At 40.0% G+C, this 24,859-nt stretch overlaps 5 protein-coding genes and 2 long non-coding RNA genes across 20 annotated transcripts in view; 4 read left to right on the forward strand and 3 right to left on the reverse strand.

Moving 5' to 3' along the window:
• The window catches only part of LOC124340634 (thrombospondin type-1 domain-containing protein 4-like), a 64,886-nt gene extending 63,310 nt beyond the window's left edge, over positions 1-1,576 (forward strand). For all 4 annotated transcript variants that reach the window (XM_046793216.1, XM_046793218.1, XM_046793219.1 and 1 more), the window contains one exon: positions 74-1,576. In XM_046793216.1, coding sequence (XP_046649172.1) covers positions 74-189 — 116 coding nt within the window. In that variant the 3' untranslated portion in view covers positions 190-1,576. The remainder of the gene's footprint in view (positions 1-73) is intronic.
• A 427-nt stretch (positions 1,577-2,003) lies between these two features.
• On the forward strand, positions 2,004-3,534 carry LOC124340681. 2 transcript variants are annotated; one of them, XR_006918149.1, is made up of 4 exons: positions 2,021-2,123; positions 2,194-2,289; positions 2,389-2,642; positions 3,052-3,534. It is a non-coding gene; the product is annotated as an uncharacterized LOC124340681 (long non-coding RNA). The 2 variants fall into 2 exon arrangements; XR_006918150.1 differs by lacking the exon at positions 2,194-2,289 and having other exon boundaries at positions 2,004-2,123.
• A 1,241-nt stretch (positions 3,535-4,775) lies between these two features.
• On the reverse strand, positions 4,776-7,752 carry LOC124340684. Of its 4 annotated transcripts, XR_006918158.1 has the most exons (7): positions 7,133-7,751; positions 6,405-6,668; positions 6,270-6,315; positions 5,963-6,082; positions 5,580-5,892; positions 4,984-5,180; positions 4,776-4,911 (listed from the first exon to the last, which is right to left on the reverse strand). It is a non-coding gene; the product is annotated as an uncharacterized LOC124340684 (long non-coding RNA). The 4 variants fall into 4 exon arrangements; XR_006918156.1 differs by having other exon boundaries at positions 5,963-6,315; positions 6,395-6,668; positions 7,133-7,752; XR_006918155.1 differs by having other exon boundaries at positions 5,963-6,315.
• Positions 7,753-8,064: 312 nt separating this feature from the next.
• LOC124340670 lies at positions 8,065-9,156 on the forward strand. The gene is made up of 3 exons (XM_046793287.1): positions 8,065-8,193; positions 8,311-8,535; positions 8,600-9,156. Exons 1-3 carry the CDS (start codon positions 8,185-8,187, stop codon positions 9,041-9,043), a joined length of 678 nt encoding a protein of 225 aa, XP_046649243.1. The 5' UTR covers positions 8,065-8,184; the 3' UTR covers positions 9,044-9,156.
• A 3,005-nt stretch (positions 9,157-12,161) lies between these two features.
• On the reverse strand, positions 12,162-21,781 carry LOC124340658 (transcriptional activator protein Pur-beta-like). 7 transcript variants are annotated; one of them, XM_046793266.1, is made up of 8 exons: positions 21,681-21,781; positions 13,957-14,075; positions 13,732-13,837; positions 13,504-13,622; positions 13,247-13,376; positions 13,071-13,168; positions 12,782-12,990; positions 12,162-12,719 (listed from the first exon to the last, which is right to left on the reverse strand). In XM_046793266.1, exons 1-8 carry the CDS (start codon positions 21,730-21,732, stop codon positions 12,713-12,715), a joined length of 840 nt encoding a protein of 279 aa, XP_046649222.1. In that variant the 5' UTR covers positions 21,733-21,781; the 3' UTR covers positions 12,162-12,712. The 7 variants fall into 7 exon arrangements, with proteins under 7 accessions (XP_046649222.1, XP_046649223.1, XP_046649221.1 ...); XM_046793267.1 differs by having other exon boundaries at positions 13,957-14,072; positions 21,681-21,772; XM_046793265.1 differs by lacking the exon at positions 21,681-21,781 and adding an exon at positions 20,408-20,498 and having other exon boundaries at positions 13,957-14,072.
• Positions 21,782-21,996: 215 nt separating this feature from the next.
• Positions 21,997-23,145, reverse strand: LOC124340677 (60S ribosomal protein L32). Its single transcript, XM_046793295.1, has 4 exons — positions 23,025-23,145; positions 22,683-22,790; positions 22,471-22,623; positions 21,997-22,247 (listed from the first exon to the last, which is right to left on the reverse strand). The coding sequence occupies exons 2-4, from the start codon at positions 22,773-22,775 to the stop codon at positions 22,089-22,091; spliced, it is 405 nt and encodes a 134-aa protein (XP_046649251.1). The 5' UTR covers positions 22,776-22,790; positions 23,025-23,145; the 3' UTR covers positions 21,997-22,088.
• Positions 23,146-23,327: 182 nt separating this feature from the next.
• LOC124340667 (MOB kinase activator-like 3) lies at positions 23,328-24,762 on the forward strand. Its single transcript, XM_046793285.1, has 4 exons — positions 23,328-23,486; positions 23,688-23,838; positions 23,909-24,136; positions 24,198-24,762. Exons 1-4 carry the CDS (start codon positions 23,445-23,447, stop codon positions 24,476-24,478), a joined length of 702 nt encoding a protein of 233 aa, XP_046649241.1. The 5' UTR covers positions 23,328-23,444; the 3' UTR covers positions 24,479-24,762.
• Positions 24,763-24,859: the final 97 nt, after the last annotated feature.

The following is a 24,859-nucleotide window of genomic DNA, read 5'->3' on the forward strand; positions in this document are numbered from 1 at the left end:
TAAAATGCAATTTAAATATTGTAAAATTGTCTGAATATTTATTATACCATCATTTTTGTTTTTAACTGCTTAGGTGAAGGTTGTTCGGACAAGTTTAAAAATTGTCACTTGGTGGTTCAAGCTCGACTCTGCAAGCTGAAATATTATCTCGTGTCGTGCTGCGCTTCTTGTTCCAAACCAAAAACGTGAAAACCCTCCGATCGACAGCAAACAACAACAACACACAAACCGAGATGAGAAGACATAAAAACGGAAAAAGAAATTTACAGCGTCGTCGTAAAACTAACAGAAAAAAAAAATATTGATGCTCCTTTCCCTCCTCCAACACCTTTCAAATCATTGTGAATATTAAGAGAAGAGATTAAGAAGATAAAGCGTGTCGCCCCTTTAAGAAAAAAATAATAATAATCTTTTTGACTTTTTCTCTATTTCCCTGTACATGTGGATGATAACTGCCGTGATTGTTGTCCGTTCGTCAATTATGGTGGATCTATGCGAACAAAAATGTTTTAAATCGTTTTTTCATGTCTGGCGCGCAGTGAATTAGTGCACAATTGAAAAGAGAAAATTTATCGTTGTGTGACGATGCAGCGGGATCGGTTGCATAATATACAGTAGAGTTTAAAGCATGCATACATGTGCCCGTGCAGAAGAAGAAGAAGAAGCGAAGATAAAAGTGGGCAATGAAACAGCAGTGCCATACAAAAGGCGGACAAGGGACAAGACAAACTTTTATCTCGCGTGACAAATCCGGCAGGAGTTCGGCAGTCGGCCACATGCGGCGTTTCCTTGATTGCTCTTTGTGTATGTGTGTGCAGAACCGCTTGTTAAATATGCTTTGGTGGCGACGAAAGAAAAAAAAAAAAGAAGAAATACTCGACGACGTGCTGAGCAGGACAAAGTCGACTGTAGCGGACAGCTGATGATGTGGCGGCTCCCTATACTACACCGGTATATGGGCTGCACTGCAACTATTTGAAATAGGAATAAGAATCAATCAGTTCAAACATGTTTTGTGCTCCATTCCTCTCATCTAACCAAGTTATTCATCCATACACAAATTTTTAATTCCCTCCCCTAAATTGGTTGCAAAAAAAAAACTCAGATCTGAAAAGATGAAATCTCGTGTTTTGAGTTGGATCGCAGATTCCCCTCTCCCCCCTTTTTTTCCTGTTCCACGAAGAGTTGGCGGCTAATAATCGGCAATTTGCTATTAAAAGAAAATTGAAAACATCACTTACCGCCCTCTCCCATTCACCCCCCTAAATTTGGTTTGTTCAATTTGATTTCCTTTTTCCAAGTGCTGTGTTCTGTATTATGTATTTATTAGCTTTGAGGTAGGTCTAGAAATGTGGATCATAATTCAATGACATTTACATGTTAACCGCCCGTGTTTTTACAGAATTTCTTCGATACCCTTCATACCAAATGCCAGTTCAATGTGTATTATTATTTGATTTTGTATGACGTCATTTCTCCTTCTCGCGCCCACTTTTATCGCTTCTTTATGTGTCTAATTGTAAAACCTATTGAAAAACAAAAACATTTTTAATGATACAGAAAAGCTTTCTCCATGGCGGATTTTATTCTCCTTTTTTTTTTAAATTGATTTTGAACTTTATAGGTATCGATTTGCATAGAAATTCGAAATAACCCAGTGGTATTCCAGTTCCTTGCTGCGCGCGTGATTTTCCCGATAGGTATGTTTGTTTGTTTTGGTTTTTAAATTTTATTTTCCCACTTTGATGGTAGGTAAAATTTTTAAAGAGTTTGGGAGATGGTTTGGGAATGCAATCAAATTTTTTACCTTCGTGTTGTAACAAAACTGAAAGTTATTTGAAAATTGCTGGAGTTCTACGGTCGCCATACCTTGGCTGATGGCCATTGCTTATTGGCTGTCACTAGGTGGATAAAACTATGTCCGCTAGATGGCGCGAATGCGTCCGTTACGTTACTGGACGAAAATTCTGCCATTTCTTTTAAAGACACTGAGCGGAAAGGTACTCATTCTGGTGTGTTTTTTCCATGTTTTTTCCTGACATACTTCGTTTGTTGAAACTGCTATCCATTTTTTCCAAAATGTCACTAGCTCGTTTCGTCACAACACTTTCAGAACAATTAAAGTAATTATAGTTGATCGTTACAGATTTATTTAATGACTATTGAGTAGACCCCTTTACTTCTCTGTTGCAGTTATGAGTAAAGACCATTATGGAAATGAGGATTACATTTGTTATTTTCAAGTTGGAAAACTTGACAACTATATATTCCTTTGTAAGATGTATCAAGGTAATTCTGAGAGATTGTATAGTTTAACTTCATAGGTTGTTTTGTTATGTCACATGAGATTCTGTTCCTTGATAGTAACTTGATTTTGTTTTTCAATAGCCAGGTGAAGTCTGCGCTTCTTTGTTGCAGTCTAATGTGCACATGGATTGGTTGCAGTCATCCAGTGAAAGGTGTGATTAAACTGAGCTGTTGCATGCAGTCTTTGGTGCCGATGTTGTCCTGGAGTTTGGGGGAGTTCCATGCTTTCAGTCTTATGGAATCAGCCATATCTGAGTTTGACACTGGATCACGCTGCATTTTGGTTGCCAAAATGTTGGACATCCAGTAGAACTGCAAGAAGCCTTCTTGAAATGGTAATTTGATAAGATTATAGGTTCTAACTTGGGAAGTATCATGCTTGGACTACTATAATTGCTTACATTGGTTAATTTTAACATATGGGGCTTTGATCAAGTCAACAGCTCTTTCCTTCGATCATATGTATTGAGTTATGTATTATTTAAGGGGAATTTGTTAACAAGATGGGCAGATACTGTAGAAGAATGTTTTTGTTTTGCTTCAGAGTACACTACAAATTTCAAATGAATTTGTATTGAAATCTTAAATGAGAAATCTAGTTTCATGGACATTTTTGTTTCATCTATAGTAATCAGATAATTTTGCCATAGAACATTTGGGTTAACTCCATTTGAAGTGGTGTATTTGTTTTTATCCTATACAAAATTTCCATTGATGCAAACATTAATTTCATTTTGGTCATAGGTTTATGTTTACGTAGCAGTGATGTTGCTGTCCAATATGGTCTGTTGTTGCAGCCTATACTGGTGAAAGATCTTTGCATCGAGTTAAACTGTTGCTGTTCCTTGGTGTCGGACTGCTGGTGTTGTCGGTGTTGTGCACAAAAGTTACATCCAGTTTTAATTGTTATTTGTGTCTATACAGTTAACTGTTTACATGTTGAAAAGGAAGAGAAACGGTTCCTTGGTGTTGAATCGCTGGTGTTGTGCTACAGAAGTTACATCCAGTATTTTGTTTAATTGCCATTTGCGTCTATGAAGTTAACCGTTTATATGCTGAGAATGAAAAAAAAGTAATACGGGGAATTTTTACGTTGAACAAATAATAAACATGCCTTCGCGATTGGGAAATCAACGAGGAGATTGGGTGGAGGGCATTTTTATTTTCATTAACTAGAAGTTGTGGTTTGTTTTAATGAGTTGGTAATAAAATCCTTTGTCAATCACATCCATAACCCACCTATAAATCCACATCTATTCCTCAAACCCCATCATATTCACAAACATCCATTCCATTCCTTAAACCCCAAATTCCCCACTAATGTTTGTAATAAAAATTAATAAATTGTAATGCAAAAAATTATTGAATAAAATGTAAAATCTGTGGGAAAATGAAATGTGTAAAACCCATTTAATTTTGAAACGTACATAAAATAAACAATTCATTAAACAAAGTATCCGGTTCAAAACAGTTTCTTTTGTGCGAGGTTTTTTAGCAAGTAATCCGCCACCCAATTTGTCAAAAAGTGATAGTTTGTTATCACATGCAATTTCGTCAGATAGTTAAAAAAATTTTAGTTAACAATCTCATGTACAAATTTGCATCTAGTCTACTGGTGCAAATTGCGATTCTTTAAGCATGATTATTTAGGAGATGTGTTAAAAAATTGTGAGTAGCCAATAAATTGAACTAATTCGCTTTTTCAGAATATTTTGAAGATAGATCACAAATAAGTCTAAAAAAACAAAGCTTGATCTAAAACCAAAATATTCAGAAAAATTGGATTAGTTCAATTGTTTAGCTAGTCACAATTGCTTTTACCACACCACCTAAATTAATCAAGCTTAAAGAATCGCAATTTGCACCAGTAGACTAGATGCAAATTTCTACATGAGATTGTTGAATTAGAAATTTTGTAACCGTCTGACGAAATTTCCGTGAAAACAAACTATCACTTTTTGTCAAATTGGGTGGCGAATTGCTTGCTAAAACTCGCACATGCAGTGTCGGCGTAGATCCAGGGAGATTACCTGGAAATGGAAGAGGAGAGAAGAGTGCGAGGCAAGTTTTACTGGGGAGCGATTAGTCATACTAGGCTTCCGGGTTAGACTCATGACCCTCTAAAAGTTTTCGTCGGATCATGCGCCTTCCAAGTCCCCGTTCGACCAGAGCCCTCCCCTCCTCCTGGTTTCACAGCGGGTGAGTGACCACCGGCGGGCGTTGGTTAGTGGTTAGTTAGGGAAACTGGGCCACAGAAAAGAAGGGAGCCCAGAAATGCACTTGTAATTTAATCTAACTACACAATTTATCAGTCTTGGATTACAGCATTCTCTCGTCGGTTTTCAGTTTCACCAATGGAGTCCATGATCAGTAGCGAAGGATTACCCTGTAAGCAGAATGAACATTTATTTGGATGACAATAATTTTCAATAAGATTGTAGCGACAAAGAGCAATACCTCAAATCAAGAGGGACTGTTTAAGGAGCTAAATAGGGAGATGTAGCCATTGGGTTAGCAAACAAGGGACCTTGTCGACTTTCTTGAAAAAAAACATTACTTTTCATAAAGTCTGTCATGCACATTTAGGAAACCGAAGGTTAGAACCTATAAATGAAAAAAAAAATAAAAATAGAAATGAGTAAAAGAATAATTAAACAGTTTTAAGTATATACTCACGCAATATTTTTCTCGCTAAAATCATCATCTCGTCCAAGGAAACGCCACCACACATCGCGAACAGCCAAAACTCTAAAGGGTAAAACTCAGTGCTGTGTTGAGAGCAGGGTAGTAGAAGCCGGTTGAGTAGTCGAATGATGCTGGTCGCCTAAATGATGTTCATGTAGGCCGCATCTTCTCGGTCATTACCTAAATGGCTAAATAAAGAAACAAAATGTAAACAAAATTTAAATTCAGTGACATGAAATTGGCTAGACTATGTTACTAGATACTCCATTAACTATCACTGATTCAGAAACTGGAAGTAGACAAAAAGCACACAACAAAAAAACTAAAAAGTGGGCTTTGTTGCTAGAACAATTACGGCCAAATATCTCCTCAAATTTTCTTACAATAACTAAGATAAATATTCTTAGGAATGTCCAACAGAAAAGTAACTGAAGCTTTTACTTCTGACAGCTGAAAAACGATCTTAAGCCATGCTATAACGATCTAACGTCAAAAAGAAGAATTAAAAAAAAAAAGAAACGTCCCTTCATCTCATCGACACTCAATAAAAAAAAAAAAATAACAATAAAAAAAGACCTGATACTCACGTTATATTCTCGTCTCCAAAATCACAATCTCTTCGTCCTACAGAAAACGCCATCACATCGAACACCGGCCAAACAATCTGAAGATAAAAATGCTGTGCTGTGTTGAGGGCAGGGGTAGTACAAGTCGGTTGAGTAGTCGAATGATGCTGGACGCGGTGCTGGAGCAGGCTCAACTCCCCCATACCTCGGAGCGACGAAAGAGGACGGCACGCAAGTGAGCAGTATTGCTGAATGAAAGACTGTCAGTAAGTCGCCTCTAATCTTTCGTTAGGTTCAATGGATTCAGTCCATTGAATAGCTTCACAGGATTAACCTGAAATGAGAATGTATGTTACTTTAGATACCAAAAGTTTCAAAAAGTTTGTAGCGACACCAAACAATACCTCAAATCAAGAGCAGGCCTGAAGTCAAAGAGGGAATTCAGAGTAACAGCCAACAGTTTAACAAACAAAGAGCTCTGTCGACCATGTTTTTGGAAATAAAACCAGGTGGCCCCATTCAGTCTATAAATCAAAATAAAAAGTAAACAATGAATAATCAAACTGCTGCCAACAACAAATTCTCAAAATTCCATGTAATCACAACTTCAACAGATAATCTGTTGGATTGGAGATAATCAGTTTTTTGTTTAATTTTTTTTAAATCCCCAAAAGCATGAACGACTGGCCGGAACGGCTGGGTTGCTTTCACCTTTCAGTTCAGCTCAATGTCATCGGTCTAACTAGTCTAAGTGAGTCTGAGTGTAAAAAGAAGCTTTGTTATTAGAAAAAAACAAAAAAAAAACAAAAAACAAATGAATATTATATGTTAGGTACAATATTTCACCTCAGCTCCACGCAATCGTAAACTAAATTATTCAATTTTTGAATCTTGTCGTACATCTGTTTTCTAGGCATTTCACTAACTCTTATTGTCTTCCAGTGTCAGTTTAACGAATGTCAGACGAATAGACTTGTATATAATAACACCTACCTAAATCTACCACCAGATGACACTAGATAAAATGGCTGCCCACCCCCTTGGCCCCTTCCAATTGATAGAACGTGTCCAAACGAACAGAAATCCGTGACTCCGTCGTTTGTTAATGTTCTATAAATTCCATGAAAGTCATAATAATAGAACATTTCCAGCACTTTAAAGGAAATTTTCGAAACAAAAACACTAGTCAATTTTCCCGATTGTAAAAAATGAGCGAAGCCAAGCCAATGATGCAAATGTTTGCGAAAACAAAAAAATAAGTTTTGGTAGAGCAAAAAAATTAAGGCGAATAAAGGAAAAGAAAGAAAAGACACCGTTGGATAGGGCATATATTGAAGGCATTGAAGGTTAAAGTCTCCAAGCGTTCCCGGTGAAATTGCGATCTAATTTAATGCTACTCTCGACCCAACTTTAAGAATAAATAAATAACCTCCCCAAAGTAAAAAGTGGAAATACATTAACGGATATAATGGATCGGCACAGCCTCTAAACGACGATAATAGCACCAGACAAAGAACCTTATGGTGATTAAACCCCTGATTAAGCCATCAAACTCATATAATGTTAAAGCTTACCAAAAAAGTGGGCATGATGTTTGAAATGCAGCAATTCTCGAATCCCAATTTAAACTGTCACAGTTTTAACAGTTTAATTACAAAAAAAACACAGAATTGAAGAGCTCTCTTGTGCTGTTTTTTCCATCTTGAAATTACTTTGAAGTCTGCATGCATTGTTGTCAGATTGTGCTCTTTAAAATTCGACGCCATCTATCAAAAATGTTTACAAACGTGATTTGATTGGCGCTAATAAGCAGTTTTTTCTACCATCGTTTCAGAACAATCTTTGACGCTGATTTATTTCCTCCATTTCGTAAGCAACTCTTTGCGTTCAGTAGCATTTAAAAGGAACATTCACATCGAGTTTGCAAAGATTTGTACCAAAGTTGGGAATCAAGATCCACCTGGGAAACTCGTTTCGTTCTTCGGTGTCAACGCACTGCAAGATATCCACGTCATTTCTTTTCTTTTTTCACTATAGGAACACTACATTATGCATAATACACATAAGAGCAAGAGAGTCAATAGTAAACGAAAACATGACACTCGTATAAATACGTGACTTGATTCTTTAGCGACTTGGGCCTCGGCCTATAAAATGTCGTTTGAATTCTTTCTAACTCTGAAGGTATTTGATTTAGTATAGTGCAAATGCAACGGGGGCAATCTTTGGGCGTCGTTAACTAGCATACGACATTAAAGGTGATGTTACTTGTTAACCTTGGAAAAAAGTCGAATGACCACTTCGGTCATTTGCCCCATGCGATAAAAAACCTACACAAAAAGAGATTTTTGTCCGACTGCGGACGGGAGGAATTCAAGTTTGTGCACCGTAATCTCCTTTATCGATATCAGGTTGGTTTCATCCTTTTATTCAAAATAAATGACTTACATTCTTTACCTGTTTCTTATTAATCTCTCCACTGCATTTCAACGGCTGTGTCACAGAACAGGATTTCTCTCAACTCACGACAGAAAACGGTATAAATGCTCGACGTTTGGATAGGTGCCACTTCAGTTGAAATCAGAGAATCATTGCGAGTATATTCGTCTTCGAGCCGCATTAAAAAATGAAGCAGGTATATATCATGTAGGCTGTAATAAACGAAGAATTGTTTTAGTCATTTTTAATTCATCTTCTAAAAATTTACTTATCCTTACTTGAAATTTGTTGTTTCGTTTCATCGACTTTATAGTCGATCGTTTTAGCTTTCCTGGCCATCTCTGTAGCGGTGGCTGTCCAGCCATCTCCTATGGAAGTGTTTCTCATGGGGTACCGTTATGGCCTTGCCGCGTCCAAGCAGTCCGTTTTTGGTTCGATCGACACCCAGGTCCCTCAACCCGTTTCCCGTTCGTCCAAGACCAACTCTGCTGCTTCCAGGGCATCCTTCCGCTCGATTGATGACGACGCTCTTGAATCTGTAAGGTTTTTCAATTAGATTTTTAGATTTTATACAGCCTTAATTGTAACCATTCACCATTAAGAGTGGAATCCCCATTTTTACCATGGACGGAAGCCCTTCCGGCAAAAGGTACCGACAACTCTCTGGCGGCGCGGGCGTCCCTTTGAGACGCGAAGAAACTTTGATGTTCCGCAAAACCTTCCCTGAAAACATGTACCCCAACTCTGACTTTGTTTCTTACGGAACCAACTGCGACTTCAGTGCCGAGACACCCTTGTACATTGTCCAGAATGTAACAGATCCAGTCAAATGCGGAAGTCATTTTTGCTACGGAGACCGCAGATGCACTCACTTTGCCCATCACTACAGCACTAACCTGTGCCGAATCATCAGCTCTTTCGGCTCTGGATCCTCCTTGGTGAGCCGTGTCACTGACATCCAAGCGGGATTCATTTGCGGATTGATCCCCAACCGAGCTTGCAACCCCAATTCTTCTCTGCAAAAGTGCATCACGCTGGACGTTTAAAGATAAATGAATGACATGTATGACATGACATGTATGACATGACATGTATGACCCCTGGTAAACTAAGTTGGTTTTATTTAATCCTGGTAAAATAAAAATTTGGTTAAAAAATAGTTTTGCCTATTTTTTTCTTCTTCAAAATATTGTCTTACAGAAAATATTTGATTTTAGTTTGATAACCATAACTGGTTTCGAAAAAATACCGAGTAAACCATCCTGGTGGTGGTATAATTTGAAGCCAAAACTTGTGACGTAAATTTGATATGCTCCGGTTGATATTGATACATAATTGGGGAAACTATTCAAACAATTTAAAAGTTATGCTGAACAAGCATATTGCATATCTCATTAAATGTAGTGTATAAAAAAGATTACCTCAGTCCTCCTACGGGGTTATTGGCCTCGAGTGTTGTCGATTGTACAGCGGAAGAAGAGTCCAGAGCGGAGAAAAACGTTTAGTCTAAATTCCACTAACGATAGATTTAAAATTTATTACTTAGAAGACCAGCAGAAATTCCGGAAAAAAAATATCCTCTATGCAATCCGAAAAATGTAAAAATTATTATCAAAGGTAACGTAAAAAACAAAACGTGATTTTCTTTTTTTTTTGGACTGCCCTTTGGTCATGTTGTTATCAAGCATTGACCTGCACTAGACATTTTTCCAGTGCTAATGATTGGAAATCATTAAAAAAGAACGAATGCAGCTGTTGTTTTGTCCCAACATGTTTCAGTCACATGTCATATCTTTTACACGAAACACAAAATTTGGATTAACGTTCTTTTTTTCTTCTTCATCTTCCTTTCCCCTCCCAACGGCGAAGAAGAGGAAACATGATCATGATCAGCGCGAGGAGTTGGTATTTTTCGACATAATGTGTGTTGTTTTTTGTTTTTGTTTTTGTTTTTGTCTTTTTTTTTGTTTTTTTTTAACCTTCTTCCATCACACAAAAAGACAATCATACAGTGCAAGAGCTCAAAAAGATAAACATAAATGCAAAAAGACATTTTCTAATGTGGGAAAAACTGAAACACAAGTACAAAACAAAAATGAAAAGAGGGGGGAAAAATTCTGCTGAAAACTGAAAAAAAAAAATTAAGAAGAAGACAATCGTTGAAATGTCTAGATGTGATAAGTTTGAAAGACTGCTCAAATGAACAAAAAAATTGGGGTTTAATGCAAGGTGGAAGGATATAGTTGCCAAGAGCCTGTTTGTGAAAAACACTGCAAGAGAAATTAAATAGGATTTAGTGTGAAAGCGTTATATGGTGCATCTTGCACACATACACACCTAACCTATTTTAAATTTGAATCGAATAATAAAAAGAAGAAAGAAAAACGCTTGTCGTCAAATTGCCTATTAGAGATTTTAGCGGCTGGATATTATATCGAGCCGCGATGCCAATTTCAGAGAAAAAAAAAGAACAAAATCAAATCAAATTATGGATTAGAACAATACAGGAAACGAATTGAAAATTTTGACAGAGAGATGAATCACGTAACCGACATTCGCTCACAAGATGGGCCAGATCATCGTTCAAAGGAGAGGATTGCCAAAATAAAAAAGGAGGAAACAGATAAACAACATATGTCTAGGAAAAATCAATCATCAAACATTTTACAAACAGCCACATGTGAAAAAGAAATCAAAAAGTCAAAAAAAAAATCAGCAAATATGCGCAATGAGTTGAGAACGGTGACAGGAGACGAGAGTCCAAAAAGGTGATAGATTCGGCTGTCGGTCGTCCAAATTCATTCATTCATTCACTCAAGACACACATTTCCGTTATCTTTTTTTCCTTTTAAAGATTAAATGGCAGTGTAGTGCTGTGTATACACCAATCCAGGATATAATTCCAACCCCCGCTTTGGTTCAAACCTCACTCTTATACAGCTAAATGGTGACAAATCAAATCAAAAAAACGAAAAAAAAACACAAACAGACAATTTGTTTTTTTGAACGCGTTATACATCAAACAGGACACACACATTCAGATAAATTTGCTACATCGATTTCCTATAACACGCTTTTTTTTTCTTTGCTAGACTCTTGGTTAACTTAGTAATTTAGTGGGAGTAGTAGTAGTATATAGTAAGTTTCACAGTAGTTGTTATATAAGATGTGGGAGGATGTGGTAACAACAGTTTTTTTTCTCGATCCAACCGGACAAATTTGAAAGAAGCAGCGGTGTGTGATTTCATGGTTTGTTTTTGTTTTTTGGAGGGGGATAATCAGTTTTGTTTCTGTTTTGCGGTTTGCCTTTAATAGGTATGTTTTTCTTTTTTCCGATAATTTTGTGTGTTTTTGTTTTTACTTTGTCTCAAATTTTTCTAAGTTTTGTTTCGTTCTATCGGCCGGAATCGACAAAAAAAATCTACTCGCCAAACAAAATGGATGGAAAATACAAAAGAAAATTTGACGTTCGATTGAAATGTTTTTTGGTTTTTATCAAAAGTTGTATGAATAGCTTGAGATAATATAATTAGAATAATGACACGATGGGACAAAAAAATTTCGGACAAAAAAAGGAAGAAAGTTAAGGTCAAAATATCGCGATTTTCCTTTCGCTTCCTCCGTTCGGGAACAGGATTTCCTTGCCCTCCCAAATAGACAAAAGACATAGCTGCACAACCATCTGTTTCACTTCTCTTCAAACAATAATTGCCTATCAATACGAGGAAGAAAAAATCAAAAAAGGAGGGAGGAGAAAAAATGGAACAGACATATTTTTTTTTTCTTTTTTAAAGAGGACGTGATTTTTAGAATTTTGGATGTTCATTTGAATGATTGCAAATATCTTGACAGGAAGGGGTATTTAGGGGGAGGGGGGGGGGGACACTAGGTGTGGCAACAGCTAGGCCGAACGTCATAAAACAATTGAAAGAGAATTCTGCGTGACATTTTGTCTTGGACAATTAGCAGGATCTCTTTTTTCTCGTTCAACATTTGATGACGCACAGATAACATCACAGCAAAGGTTTTCTCTCGACATTCTCACTCGCTCTGGCGCTCTATCTATCGCACATTCTCTAATCGACTCGCATTATTCAACGCAGCGGCACCCAACAAACTTAAAGCAAAACAAAAAGCCTGACCTGCCCACAACAAATACTTTAAAAAAAAAAAGAAGAAAAATGTTTCAACATAAACGGGAATTCACGCATTCTATCTCTCTCTCGCCTGACACCACAAATTTTCGAACCCACGAGATTTTTTTTTTTTTTCATAAGATTTTGAAAAAAAAACATACTGCCCCTGATCTACCAACAAGCAGCAGTTGTTACTCTAGGGAAAAGAAACGAAGGGAGGAAAAAAATGAAAATTATAACAAAAATAAACACTGGGTCTCTTTTCGAATGGAGATTCCATCCTATACGAGGCAAGAAGGGATTCAAAATCTTCCATTACGGGGCCATCCTTTTTTCTTTCTTTCTTTCAGGGCGACGTTCAAAGACCATTTTCTTCTTTTTCTTTTCATTGATTCGACAAGAATTTTCCTTCATTTCTTATTTTCTTTTTCTTCTGTTGATTAATTTCTTTCTCCCAGAACAAGAGACGGTTGATGGATAGTTTTCAATTGATCACAAAATCGTTTAAAAAGTGTGAAGCGAAAGGGGAGGGGGGGGGGGACTGGAGAAAAAAAATGGAGATATTACAATCGACCATCTTCATTTCCTGTAAATACAAATTTTAATTTAGAATTCATTTTTTTAAAACGTAGTAATTTTTTTTTAGACTTGTGAGAGCCGGAAGAAGGTCCTGGTGAGTTATCGGCGGCGACGGAAGAAGAAGTCGGGGTGACGGCTGCAGCTCCTCCTCCTCCCCCTCCAGTTGCACCTCCACTTCCACCGTCCTTCATCTTGTCCACGTAGTCAGAGAAAATGTCACGGAAACGTGACCAAGACTTTTCCGGAATTGTCACAGCCGTACGATAGTTGGTCTTGACCTGTTTGGATTGAAAATCGCATGTTAAAAAAAAATAGCTTTTGGCAAAATAATAATGGAAAAAAGGTAATCAATTTTGACCTCCGAAATACGCATATAAATGCCTCGATTATTCTGGCCGATGTCAAAGTAAAAGTTTTTGTTTTCCACACGCAAATGTCTGCCTTCTGGTAGTTCACCTGTCATTGGCAATGAAACAAAGAAAACGTGATGAAACCAAATGAAAAACGAGAAGGAGAGGAGAATTGAACAACAACCTTTGAATCCTCCATCGTCGGTGCCAAATTCTTCGAGCAAGTCAGTGAGTGCGTCACGAAATTCAATCATTCCTTGGGCAGGGATGGCGATCTGCGAGCGAGGACCTCCTCGAGCTATCGTTTGAGACACCTGGAAGCCCAAAATAAACAAAAGACAAAAGGATTCAGGATATTGCGGTTTTTCTTTTGACCGTTGACGTCGTCGGGTTGCTTAATCATTCGATATGCAAATGATATACGTATATCTTAAAACTGACCCTAAGGAATCGACCACGAGAATTCTCTTTCAAGTCCAGATAGTAACGCCGATTGTCTTTTGTCATCATTTCCGACTTGAGTTTCCCATCCTCGGGCAGGTTGTCCGGATTGGGTGGACCTGTTTTTTAGTTGGTTACACAATCGGAAGAAACACGACGAAAATAATAGGAATGTTAATGATTGCCCCTTATGGTAACATGTAATCCATCTGATTGAATCCATCGTACTACCGAGCGAAGCGTAGAAATCACTAAATGACGACAGGTGGCCACGGAATTCGGCCGCTGTTGACAACGCCAGGAAAATTTGGCTACGGCGGCCGTCAGCGCCAATCTAAACATTTTGCAAGAAACACACATTCAAACAAGCATGATCAAATTATTATTACCTACTACTACCGAGTCTTGCCTAATCATGATTACACACACACAAAACAGTATGGGGTTTTTTACCTCTGCTACTTTGATAAATCTCCCGCGCCGGTTCTGTTTGACGTCCAGGTAGAACCTCTTGGACTGGATCTGAAGCATTTTTGAAGCGAGTTCCTGCTCACCTGGTTGGCCCGGCCCTACTTTATTGCATCGCAACGCGGAAATTAACACCCCGGCATAACATGAAATTCAAAAAAAAAAGATAAAAGAAAAAATTCCATCAAAACAGGAGCAATCAAAAAGTGATAAAAATAAAACAATTTAACGAAAACACTTTAAACTAGTTCACTGTGGGCGCACACTGGATGGCTTACGATCTTCCATGATGACGAGATTTGTGTTGTGTGTGAGATAAACGAACGTTAAAACAAAAATGGACGTTCTGGTTGGATGACGACAGGTGAATTAAATTATGGGGAGGATAATTTTAAAAAAAAAGAGCAATCACGCCAATTTGATTGCGTAGATGAGCACAGCAAATGGCATGATCCTCCCCAAGTCCAGACAAAAGCGGACGGCACACACAGACCACGACCGAGACTAGAAAGAGACTGTCGGAGAAAGGGCGAACGGTCTCAACCGACAGATTTTTTCTTTTTTTTTTTTTTCTTTCTTGAAAAACCGAAGCGTTCAGCAGTTTCGCCTCAAGACTCCACCACTTTGGGGTTCTCGAAACCCCCACCTCCGCTTTACCTGCACTACCTGCCCAGACTCTCTTTTGTTTTGCTGTTTTCCTCTCTCTCTCTCTCTCCCTTCTAATACTAGAATGGCTGGAGGCGAGCAAACGGAGACGTCCGTCGTCTTCTTCCTAGACGTCGTAACGAAAATTCCGCCGATTCCGCACTCGACCAAAACAAATTTCGAAATGAAAAAAAAAATAACCAAAAAACAAAACAGATGGCTTCCGTCTATTTCCCCATTTTCTTTCTTGTTAACTCGGAGGATTGCACCAATTTTTAAATTGTTGTCTATATTATACCCCACACCCCACGACTGTTACGTATGTGTAATACCCTATTTGGGTGGTCAGTCCAATGTCACACGATCGTCAATTGTTTAGTTTTTTAGTCATGGCCATAGCTTCCTACCCCCACATATTCTATCAAAATGGCTTTAATGGAAATAGATTTTCCCCCTTTTGATTCGATCCAGTTGTAGACGACACCTGTCGGGAATAAGGGGGTGGGGTCAGGTGAGCAGCACGTGTCGCTATCGTGGAGCAATGGCAGACAAGGACATTGGCTAACAAAATGGAAGCACATAGCAATCAAAGAGAAAAGACAGACAGCTCCCTGATGTGTCTTTTCTTTTCTTTTTTCCTTTCTTCAATTCAATACTTTTTGCGGTTTTTATATTTCCACTGTCTACCCCCCCCCTCCCTCTTTGTCTAGTTCACACCTATCACGTGATTTATAATTCATCTCTACCTCTCTACCCTATTCCGTTGGAGGGGGGGTTAACTACACGTGCACAGACTGGGATGTCACCATAAAAGGGCATAAAATTCCGTTTTTTCCCAACGGCACAAACCACCTTAGAAATAGGTGGGAAAAATGGGCGACAATAAGCCAATCAATAGATTTGTTTGGGGTAGGCAATATCGGTCATCGCGTCAAAGTTTCGTGAACCCAAACTGTGATGATCAAGAAGAGGATAAAACAAAAAGAGTTGCACACAGCATTTATATATAGAAGCCAAAGTCTACACGGGGCAGCAGAGAGCTCCCGGTGTACGTATATGTGTGAAAACGGGCCAAGGTCGGATCGTCGGGTCTGTGTGTGTGTATGTATGTGAGTGCGTGCGTGAGTGGATCAATACTCTCTCTCTATTTTATCCCGAAGCCGTCGCCGTCGTCGGTCGCTCTCCCGCTGCTACCCGCCCCCATTTTTTTCGTTGCGGGCCGAGCGTCTGGACCGAAAAACGGTTTCCAGACAGATCCGACGATTTCTCTCTCACTCCCGAACCGACTGTCTGACTTAACATTTGCCCGCGGTTGTGTTGTGTGTGCGCGCATATTTTTTTCCTCTTTCTTTCTTTCTGACTTTTTTTTTTCTTATTCTCTCTCTCTCATTCCTCCATTTTCGTTCAATTTCGCATTTATATGGCGACGACGACGGTGTGGGTGGGTTTTCGGCTTTCTCTCTTCTCTTCCTCCCATTTCGCCAAGTCACCAGACCGTTCACACGCGGCCGCACCGCAAATACAAAAACAGATTCGACTTTTTTTTTTTCTTTTTCCCGAATATAAATAATAAAAAAGAAAAAAAAATGAAAATATTTTAAGAAAAAATGGGCAAGTCGTCTGGGCCCGAGGCTGCCGTTGTTGTTGTGTCTCTCCGCAACTTTTTTTTATTTTTCTTTTTTCGCTCGTTCCACCACCTGGTTCGTGCGTGCAAACCGTTTTATTTCACTTCTTTTTCGGGTTCCTCTTTTCATCCAATTTTCATCAGACTTTTCCTTCTTCTTCCTTTCGGCAAGCAAGCGCTTCCATTCAAATGATGCGCAATGGATTGCGCACTTATCCACCAAAAGTGACGGGGCAATTGAAAAAGAAAAGGGGGGAAAAAACCCACCAACTTTATTTTCTTCTTTTTTTAGGTTAAGCGAATAAATGAAATTCCCTTCCTCCTGTTGTGTTTCCAACACGAAAATAAAATAAAGAAAAAAAAGAGGGTTGGAAACACAATAAAAGATGAAAGTGGGTGAACGTGCCGGATGATGAACGATCGTGAAAATTGCACCGGTCTAACCCTTTTCTTTCCTTTTCTTTCCTTCTTCATTTTCTACCTGTAAAACCGAACGCCAGAGTCTCGTCATTATCGCAAAAGTCCTTCGTGTGCACTGGTGAACAGGACGCACTAAACTAATGGCTTTGCTTTTGTGATTGGGAAACCTGAAACTAACGAGGCAATTGATTTCATTTGTTACACGATGTACCATAGTAATCTGCAGTGTCGTTGCCCAACTGTCTACTTTTTGTTTTGTGTGTCCGGCAGCGCATCAATCAACCCAACGAATGGAGGGGGGAGATGTTGCGTGTGTTGTCTAGGCTTATACTATCTGAACTGGGTGTGCGCATTTGTCCGATTTTTCCCGACATCCAATGACCGACAAATATATTACCCCTTCGGGAAAGACGAAAAAAAAAAAGAGTGGCTGGCGACTTTTTTCTTTCTTTCTTCTTTCCCTTAGTAGGTTAATGGTTTCGTCCTCGACTCCACGCTGCCAGACACAAAAGAAACAAACGGGCAAAAATCTTTGTCTCGGAAAAATAAAAATAAGCCAACCTTATTTTATTTTTCATGGGGCAAAAGAGATGAAATTAAAAATGAAATAGATAGACATGTAGCGAAGGAGACAAAGAGGGGGAACCGAGTGAACCCCCTTCTGACTCCCGCGGATTAGTCAGGATCGATCGATCCATGGTGTGTGTCTGAGTGTGTGTCACCTGGATGGGTAGCCCCCAACAACAGTGGCACCAGCTAGACACTACAAAACTTGCAGCCACGCAACTTCTGTCTACTACTCTCTTGTGTGTGTACAGTACACTGTACACACACTTGCAGCCGCTTTCGGGTTCTGGCGGATTCGATAGAGGCGACAAAGGAAGACAAAGGAGAAAGAAAAATCATATTGTGTCACGGTGACACCCGGCATCTATGGTAGACGTAATGTGTGCATGTCTGTTACCTGCCAAATCGGATCCTAACCCAGAAATGTCGCTATCCGCGCCGCCACTACCGCCGCCGCCGCCGCCGCCGCCACTGCGGAAATGGCGAGTCTCACGCGGCGGATGATGGTAATCGCGGCCAACATTACTACCACCACCTCCTCCTGCTCCTGCACTACTAGCACCACCACCAGCGACACCACCGCCTCCGGGAGTGGGCCGTTGATCAGTTCGACCGCTTCGTTGATGACGATGATGATGCTGCTGCTGCTGCTGTTGGTGATACACGTCTCTACTATCGAAATCACCGCCTCCGTCACTGGAATCGGAACCACCAAACATGGTGAATGTGTGAATTTTACAGCCAGCCGGCTGGCCGGGGACGACGAGCGGAATGGAACGAAACGGATGGACGGACGGGTAGCAGTAGCAAACAAACAAAGGACAGGAAAGAAGTTGTCGAGTTCTCAACTGTGACGATTATTCTTTTTCTCTCTTGTTGCTGACTCCCAAAATTTGAATATACGGCAAAATAGCAAATTTTATCCGGCGTGACGTTTTCTTTTGGGGACTGGGTCGAGGGGGGGTTTTGGGGTAGTAACGGGAGAGGAGAGTTGGTCCCTTGTTGGTTCAGTGTGTGCGAATCGATAAGGGGGGGGGGGGGGGAAGGAGGCCTTTCAAACCGGCGGATGGATGGATGGGTAATAAAGACACGACACTAAGGACGCGGAGATTGGCGGAATAATGGCGATGATGCTAAAAATATGACGTCCGACAACTGCCCGTGCTAAAGTTGACGGTAGGCAAAAGTAGTAGGAGCTGTCGGGTAACACGGAGGAGGTTTCGGTTCGGATGCGGGTGATTGACCGACGTCGTCGCTGCCGTGATGGCCGTCGTCCTTGTCGTCTTGCCGAACCGACGTCGACTTGCTTGGCCGAAGATTTTTTGGATCGTCGAATCGGTTCCGATCCGTGACACGGCACCGGTCGATCCGCGAATCCGGCCCGACTTGCCAAACGGCTTCTTCTTCTTTGTTGCCGACGAGGAGCTGCAGGAGCCGCCCAGCAGATCTCGGCTTATTGGCCTTCCGGTGAGCCGGCAGATCGCAGCAGCAGCGGAGCAGCAGCAGAGCACAGCACTTCTTCTTCTTTGTCGTCGTCGTTCGGCAGGCGGCAAAGAGTCTTCTACTTCCCAGATGACGTTCGATTGGGCACATTCGCAACAGAGTCACGAGAACACAGTCTGCGGGAATCGGCCGAACCAGAAGAAGAAGAAGAAGACCAACTAAAACTAAAAACTAAAACAACACGAAGAAACAGCGCGGCAGAGTTGTCGAGCGGCCAGAGAGACTGAGACTCTCTCTTTTTCCAGTCCGGGCAATCCGCAAGAATCCGCAGTTGCGATTAAAACAAAAAACCAAAAAAAAGAGACAACACAAAAATGGAGAGGGGGGTGGTGGTGGTGGTGGTGGAGAAACGGCGAGAGGGAATACGAAAAAGAGGGGGGCCCAAGGGGAGGTGCCAAAGATGAGTAGGAGGAGCGAGTCGGCCGGGATCCCTACACAATGCACTCACGCACACACCCGCGCCCGCGCACACACACACATACACAGTCCCGCGGAACACACACAACAGCTTTGGCCAGCTTCGTGCCACCGACTGGCCTGAACTTCAGGGCCGTCGCAGAAAAACCTCAGCCAGAGTTTTTCATGGACTACGACTTTGCCCAGCAACTCCAGCGCCACCATTCCACCAAATTGGAAAGCAAACCTGACGGAATTTCACCGTAGAGCTTTTTTTTAAAAATAAGAAAAGAATATCATCCACACACACACATGTGTGTGTGTGAGATGCTGTTACAGAAATCGATTACGTTTTTCTACAAGAGAGAGAGAGAGAGAGAGTCAGCCATCTTCCATCGTGCAACAATAAAACAGCGATTCAAAATGTTACAAAAATGTTGGCTTTGTTTTCGTTTCAAAATGATAGGGAGCCGAATGTCGCCGACCGATCAGAGCCAAAGTAGATCGTAGCGCCCGTAGTCTGAACGTAAGATAAATGCGAGTCTAAAATTAGTGCAGAACGGGATCAAAGCAGCCGTTTTCCAAAAGGCAACAACCAAAAAGGAGGCCAACGCGCAGACACCGACCGACTGGACGAGGGAACAGATGCTGTACACTAGCAGGAGAGAGACCTACCACCCTACCATAACTACTGTACTACTAGCCGAAAGAGAAAAGCAAGAAAAGGAGTCTAGCCAGTTCAACCACCTCAACACGTGCCTGCGCAGGAGATTGGAAGAACCAGGGACACACACGGACGAGAGATAAAGATAGGAGAGAGACAAGAGCTAGGAGGAATTAATTGGACCCAGTAAAATTGCTTGCCGGACATTATTACGATTCATCAAGGTCCCGCTGGAATTCTCTGAAACATAAAACAAAAACAAAAAAAGAGGTTTTTCTTCTTCTTTTATTGTTGTTGTCGTTTAGCTTTCTCCTCAAGGCTTTTAGAACCAGATCTACATACAAGGGCTATTCCATGGAAAGCATTGAAACAATCCGTTGTCCGCCCATTTCCTCAACAGCGCCCAATCAAGCGTAGTACTAGACGGCGACAAAAGAAATCTCACGACACATGTCATCGCATTTCATCAATAAAAGACTCACGCGCATCCTTCTGATGGTGCCACTGCGTCTACTCTAAGAAAGAAAAAAAATAGGGGGAAGACCTTGACAAGCAACCCATCCACATTTCGGATCAATTGTGTCTTTTGTTCTATCAATTTTTTGTTTCTTTTTTACCAGTCGATGTCCAGTAGGCCCACAGGTCAGGGTCGATCTCGTCGTAATTCAAGACTTCGAAACTCAAGTAATCCATGCCGTTGCAGTCGCCCATCACATCAATCAACACACGCCTGAACTTCAAGAAAAATGAACACTTTGTTTTTTCCGTCTAAAGATTCAACTCAAACTCGAGCAACGATACTGAACGTCTTTCTCGATCAATCGTTTAACAACGACAATCATACCTCCTCGCCCTACACAATCTAACCACTACCCATGTCAAAAGGGGGAAAAAAAACGTGAGATCCGCTACGAAGTAAAAAAAAGGTGGATACGCCGGCGAAGGACAAGGTCGTACGATGTGTATCGTAAGAGCTATTTAACGGATCAGTCCTCTAGCCTGGGCGATGGACAAGGGCTGGGCAGGAACTGGGCATCGAATGCCTCTCACTTATTCGTCGTAGTAGCCGTTTTTGACGTCACACATGGTTCATTCGAATTAACCTTGAACAGATTTTGAGAAGATAGATGTAAAGGTCTTCTGGAAATCCGTGTGTTTCGTCGCCCCGGAACTGTTTCATGATTGGGATAAAAAGCCCCGCCCTGCTCTCACATTTTTTCCTATTTCAACGCCAATGATATTACACATTCTTTGGGCTATTCCATATTTGTGATGGACAGAGTGTGTGTGTGTGTGTATCTTGCGTCCCCACACAAATCCTCTTTGGTAAATGACTTGAAAAGGTGTTTAAAAAAAAAAACAACCTAGAAATGATAACATAATTGAGCTCAATCAAGAGTAAGAACAAAACTGCTGACCACATAAGGGTATCTGGTACAGTTAGCTGCTCTAACCAGTATTTGCTGGTAGAGAGGACAGCTATACTTGAAAGAAGGACCCTAATCCAATAGTAGAATCAAAATTTTTTGGCAAGCAAGTTACCCAAATCTGTGATCTGAAATTTGGTAAGGGGAATCCGACTGTTGATCAGAGCAACGGGGGTCTGCCTAGCAACAACTTTAAGAAGAAGTAGAGGTTGAAACTCAAGTAAGAATATCAATTGAGACATCATTTCTTATCATTATACATACCCAAGAGAACATGACATGTTCATGGTAAGCCATTACCAACATCAGATGTATGTCAATCGATGCCCAAAGAGGTTAAGTGACAAAGGACTTCGACATACACGTTTTCATCATCTAATTTAGATATTTCCTACTGTTTCCGGTTGCCCAATCAAAGGTAACCAATAACTGATTAGAAATGTGAAATGACAATAACACTTACCTTCAGAAAATTCTCCTGAAGCGGCCTCATCTTCGAATTCTAGTTCACTCATTGTGTTTGCTCTCCATAACAAATGAAATAACCAAAATGTAACTGTTTTGATACCTGAACGCCGCTAGGTGTCGCTGTCTACAATTTAATAGGTTTTTAGATCGCTAGATGGCGGAAATCTCCATGCAAATGCGGAGTTGGAATTACCCTAACTGGATCATAAGAAATTCATATTTGTTAATGGATGTAATAACTCAGTATGATAAAACCAGCTATATGAATTCCCAAGAGAGACCCCAAGATTTAAATATTAAAAAATAATTCCTTGGAAGGGGAAAATGCTTTTGATGTATTTGTAACTTGTAACTGTAGCAATACACATCATAAGCCATTCCACACACGCATAACTCTTCATCTTTATTCGTTCTCCTCTGAGCGGAGGCGGGCGTTGGGGTTGGTGATCTTGATGGCCAATTGCTTGGCTCTTTCGACGATGGTCTTGCGCTTCTTGGACGAGACGGCGTGAGCAATCTCGGCACAATATTTGCGGTTCTGCATCATCAGGATTTCCAACTCCTTTAAATGTACAATAGTAATCAATTAATAGTAACAGAATCAGGGATTACATATAATTGATCAGCAAGTGGTAATATTGATAATGAAATAATCTTGATAATTTCATATCAGTAGAATTAATCTATCAATTCCTGGCTTCTCAGCGATCAACCATATACATATACTTTCAAATTCCTACTAGACAAATACAGATAAAAACATTGCATATGAAAATTTAACACACCTTGACGTTGTTAACAACGACTTTCCTGAAGCCATTGGGAAGCATGTGCTTAGTGTTTTTGGCTGAACCATAACCAACTTTTGGCATAAGGTACTGTCCCTTGAACTTCCTGCGGACTCTGTTGTCAATACCCTTAGGTCTACGCCAGTTCCTCTGTTAAAGGCAAAATTTCAGTTAGAATGACTTCATACAAAAATGTCAAATCTCAATACCTTCAGCTTGTCATATCGATCGCTTTGATGACGAATGAACTGCTTCGTCCTCTTTTTGACGATCTTCGGCTTTGATGCAGGGCGAATGGCCATCTTGAGGTCCTAATTCTGCAAGAAATGAAAAAAACATAAGATTAAAACACCGTCAACCAGTTCCCACATACGGTGCCCGGAAAACAAAAACCGCACCAAAAAAAGTTTTCCCCACAACACCAAACATATCAACACTTGAAATGAATCACAAAATACCAGCAATAAACTAGAAATAAATCTGAATCTATTGGATGCTTCTTTAAAAGGATGAACTCAGATAAATTTTAGAAAATTCACGTTGTAACGTACCAGGTTGAAGTGGCCCAATGAAAGAGAAGCTAAAAGAGACCCCAAAACTAGAAGTGCACGACGAAACAGTGCTGCCAACTGAGTCAAGTGTGAGATTTTAGAATTTCGAGCGTTTCTAAACAGTTTCCTTTGAAATGTTATTATGTTAGAAAATTTGCCAGATTTAATATAAAGTTTTGAAGAAAATCTAAGTTGATTATTTATTAATACCAAGCAAATTTTTCAAATATTTTATTGATAGATATTATTATCTGCCTTGATTTCAGTAACAAAAAAATAATAATTGAAGACTTTTAAAAGCCCTCGGGTAGTGTAGCAGAAAATTTTTTTGTGTTTGGACAGTTTGGTGGTGTTAGACAGGAGTAAGTTGTTGTGTTTTTGATCGTCAAAAATTGTTCATTTAATTCAACGCCAATTGAAATGGCCCTTAGTGGCTTTGTCGACTTTTTCCAAAAAGGAAAGGTAATGAAATTCACAAAATTTCTTTAAGATATGACTGGCGTTGGATCTTAAAGACGCTTGTTGTAAATACTTTAAACAACTTTCTTGCATCCGAGGATCCCTTAGCTTGAATCCGCATTATCGAAACAAGTTGTTTACAACCACCGTCTATTTCCGGCTTGTTATCTTACCGGTTTCATAACATTCTGGTTCTCTTTTCAGACATTCAAACCAAAAAAGAAGTTTGAACCTGGAACATTGCGCTATTCCTTACACACACAAGCACAGGCTTCATTAAGTTCTGGAATAAATCTTCGAGCTGCAGTCTTACTACCTCCTGGTGAAGATCTGAATGATTGGATTGCAGTTCATGGTAAAAAAATCACATTAAAATGTTGAACCCAATATAAGTTAATTAACACTATTTTCCCTTCTTGACATAGTGGTGGACTTCTTCAATCGCATAAACCTTATCTATGGAACTATATCTGATTATTGTTCAGAGGCATCATGCCCAACCATGTCTGGAGGACCTAAATTTGAATATCTATGGGCTGATGGCAATAAGTACAAGAAGCCCACAAAATTACCAGCTCCTCAATATATCTCATTGCTGATGGAGTGGGCTGAAGGTCAAATAAACAATGAGTCTCTTTTCCCTGTTAGTACTGGTAAGTTTGGCTATTCTTAGTAATTCCCCAACATAGCTACAACTCTGTCCATTTTTTCCAGATATCCCATTTCCTAAGACGTTTGTCAGCCAGTGCAAGAAAATTTTGACTCGTCTGTTCCGCGTATTCGTCCACGTCTATATTCACCATTTTGACCGTTTGGTAGCGATCGGTGCTGAAGCTCACGTTAACACATGCTACAAGCATTTCTATTATTTTATTCGCCAATTTGATTTAATTGGGGATCGAGAATTAGAACCGTTGCAGGAAATGACTGCCCATATTTGCAAGGATCCTCCTATCGATTACACCAGCTCTCCTTCTCGTTCCAATCATCGATGATAACAGTTCCAGTCAATGTAAATATTAATAGGCATTAGACAGGTGTGTTTCCTCAACGATCTTAGTGATTGAATCTCCCACATAATTATTTAAACTATTCAAGTCTTCGTTTTCAATCCTAAATATTCAGTATGTGCTGTCTGGTGTTACTGTTCAAATCCCACGAAACGACTTTTTTTAACGATATTTCAATGATTTATTCTGAAGCTCTGAAGTCATCCGAATTCTTAGCACCCAACTTGAAGACACATCACGGCAATACAAAGCTCCTATTTCACTGCTCATTCGAATTTTAATTAATTCTGTTTTTTTAATAATCTAAACACGCCTGGTTACAAAATAGCCCAGTGGAAATGCGAATAAGTGATGTTTCTGAATGCA

Source organism: Daphnia pulicaria, chromosome 5 (genome assembly GCF_021234035.1).
Source record: "Daphnia pulicaria isolate SC F1-1A chromosome 5, SC_F0-13Bv2, whole genome shotgun sequence".
NCBI lineage: Eukaryota > Metazoa > Arthropoda > Branchiopoda > Diplostraca > Daphniidae > Daphnia > Daphnia pulicaria.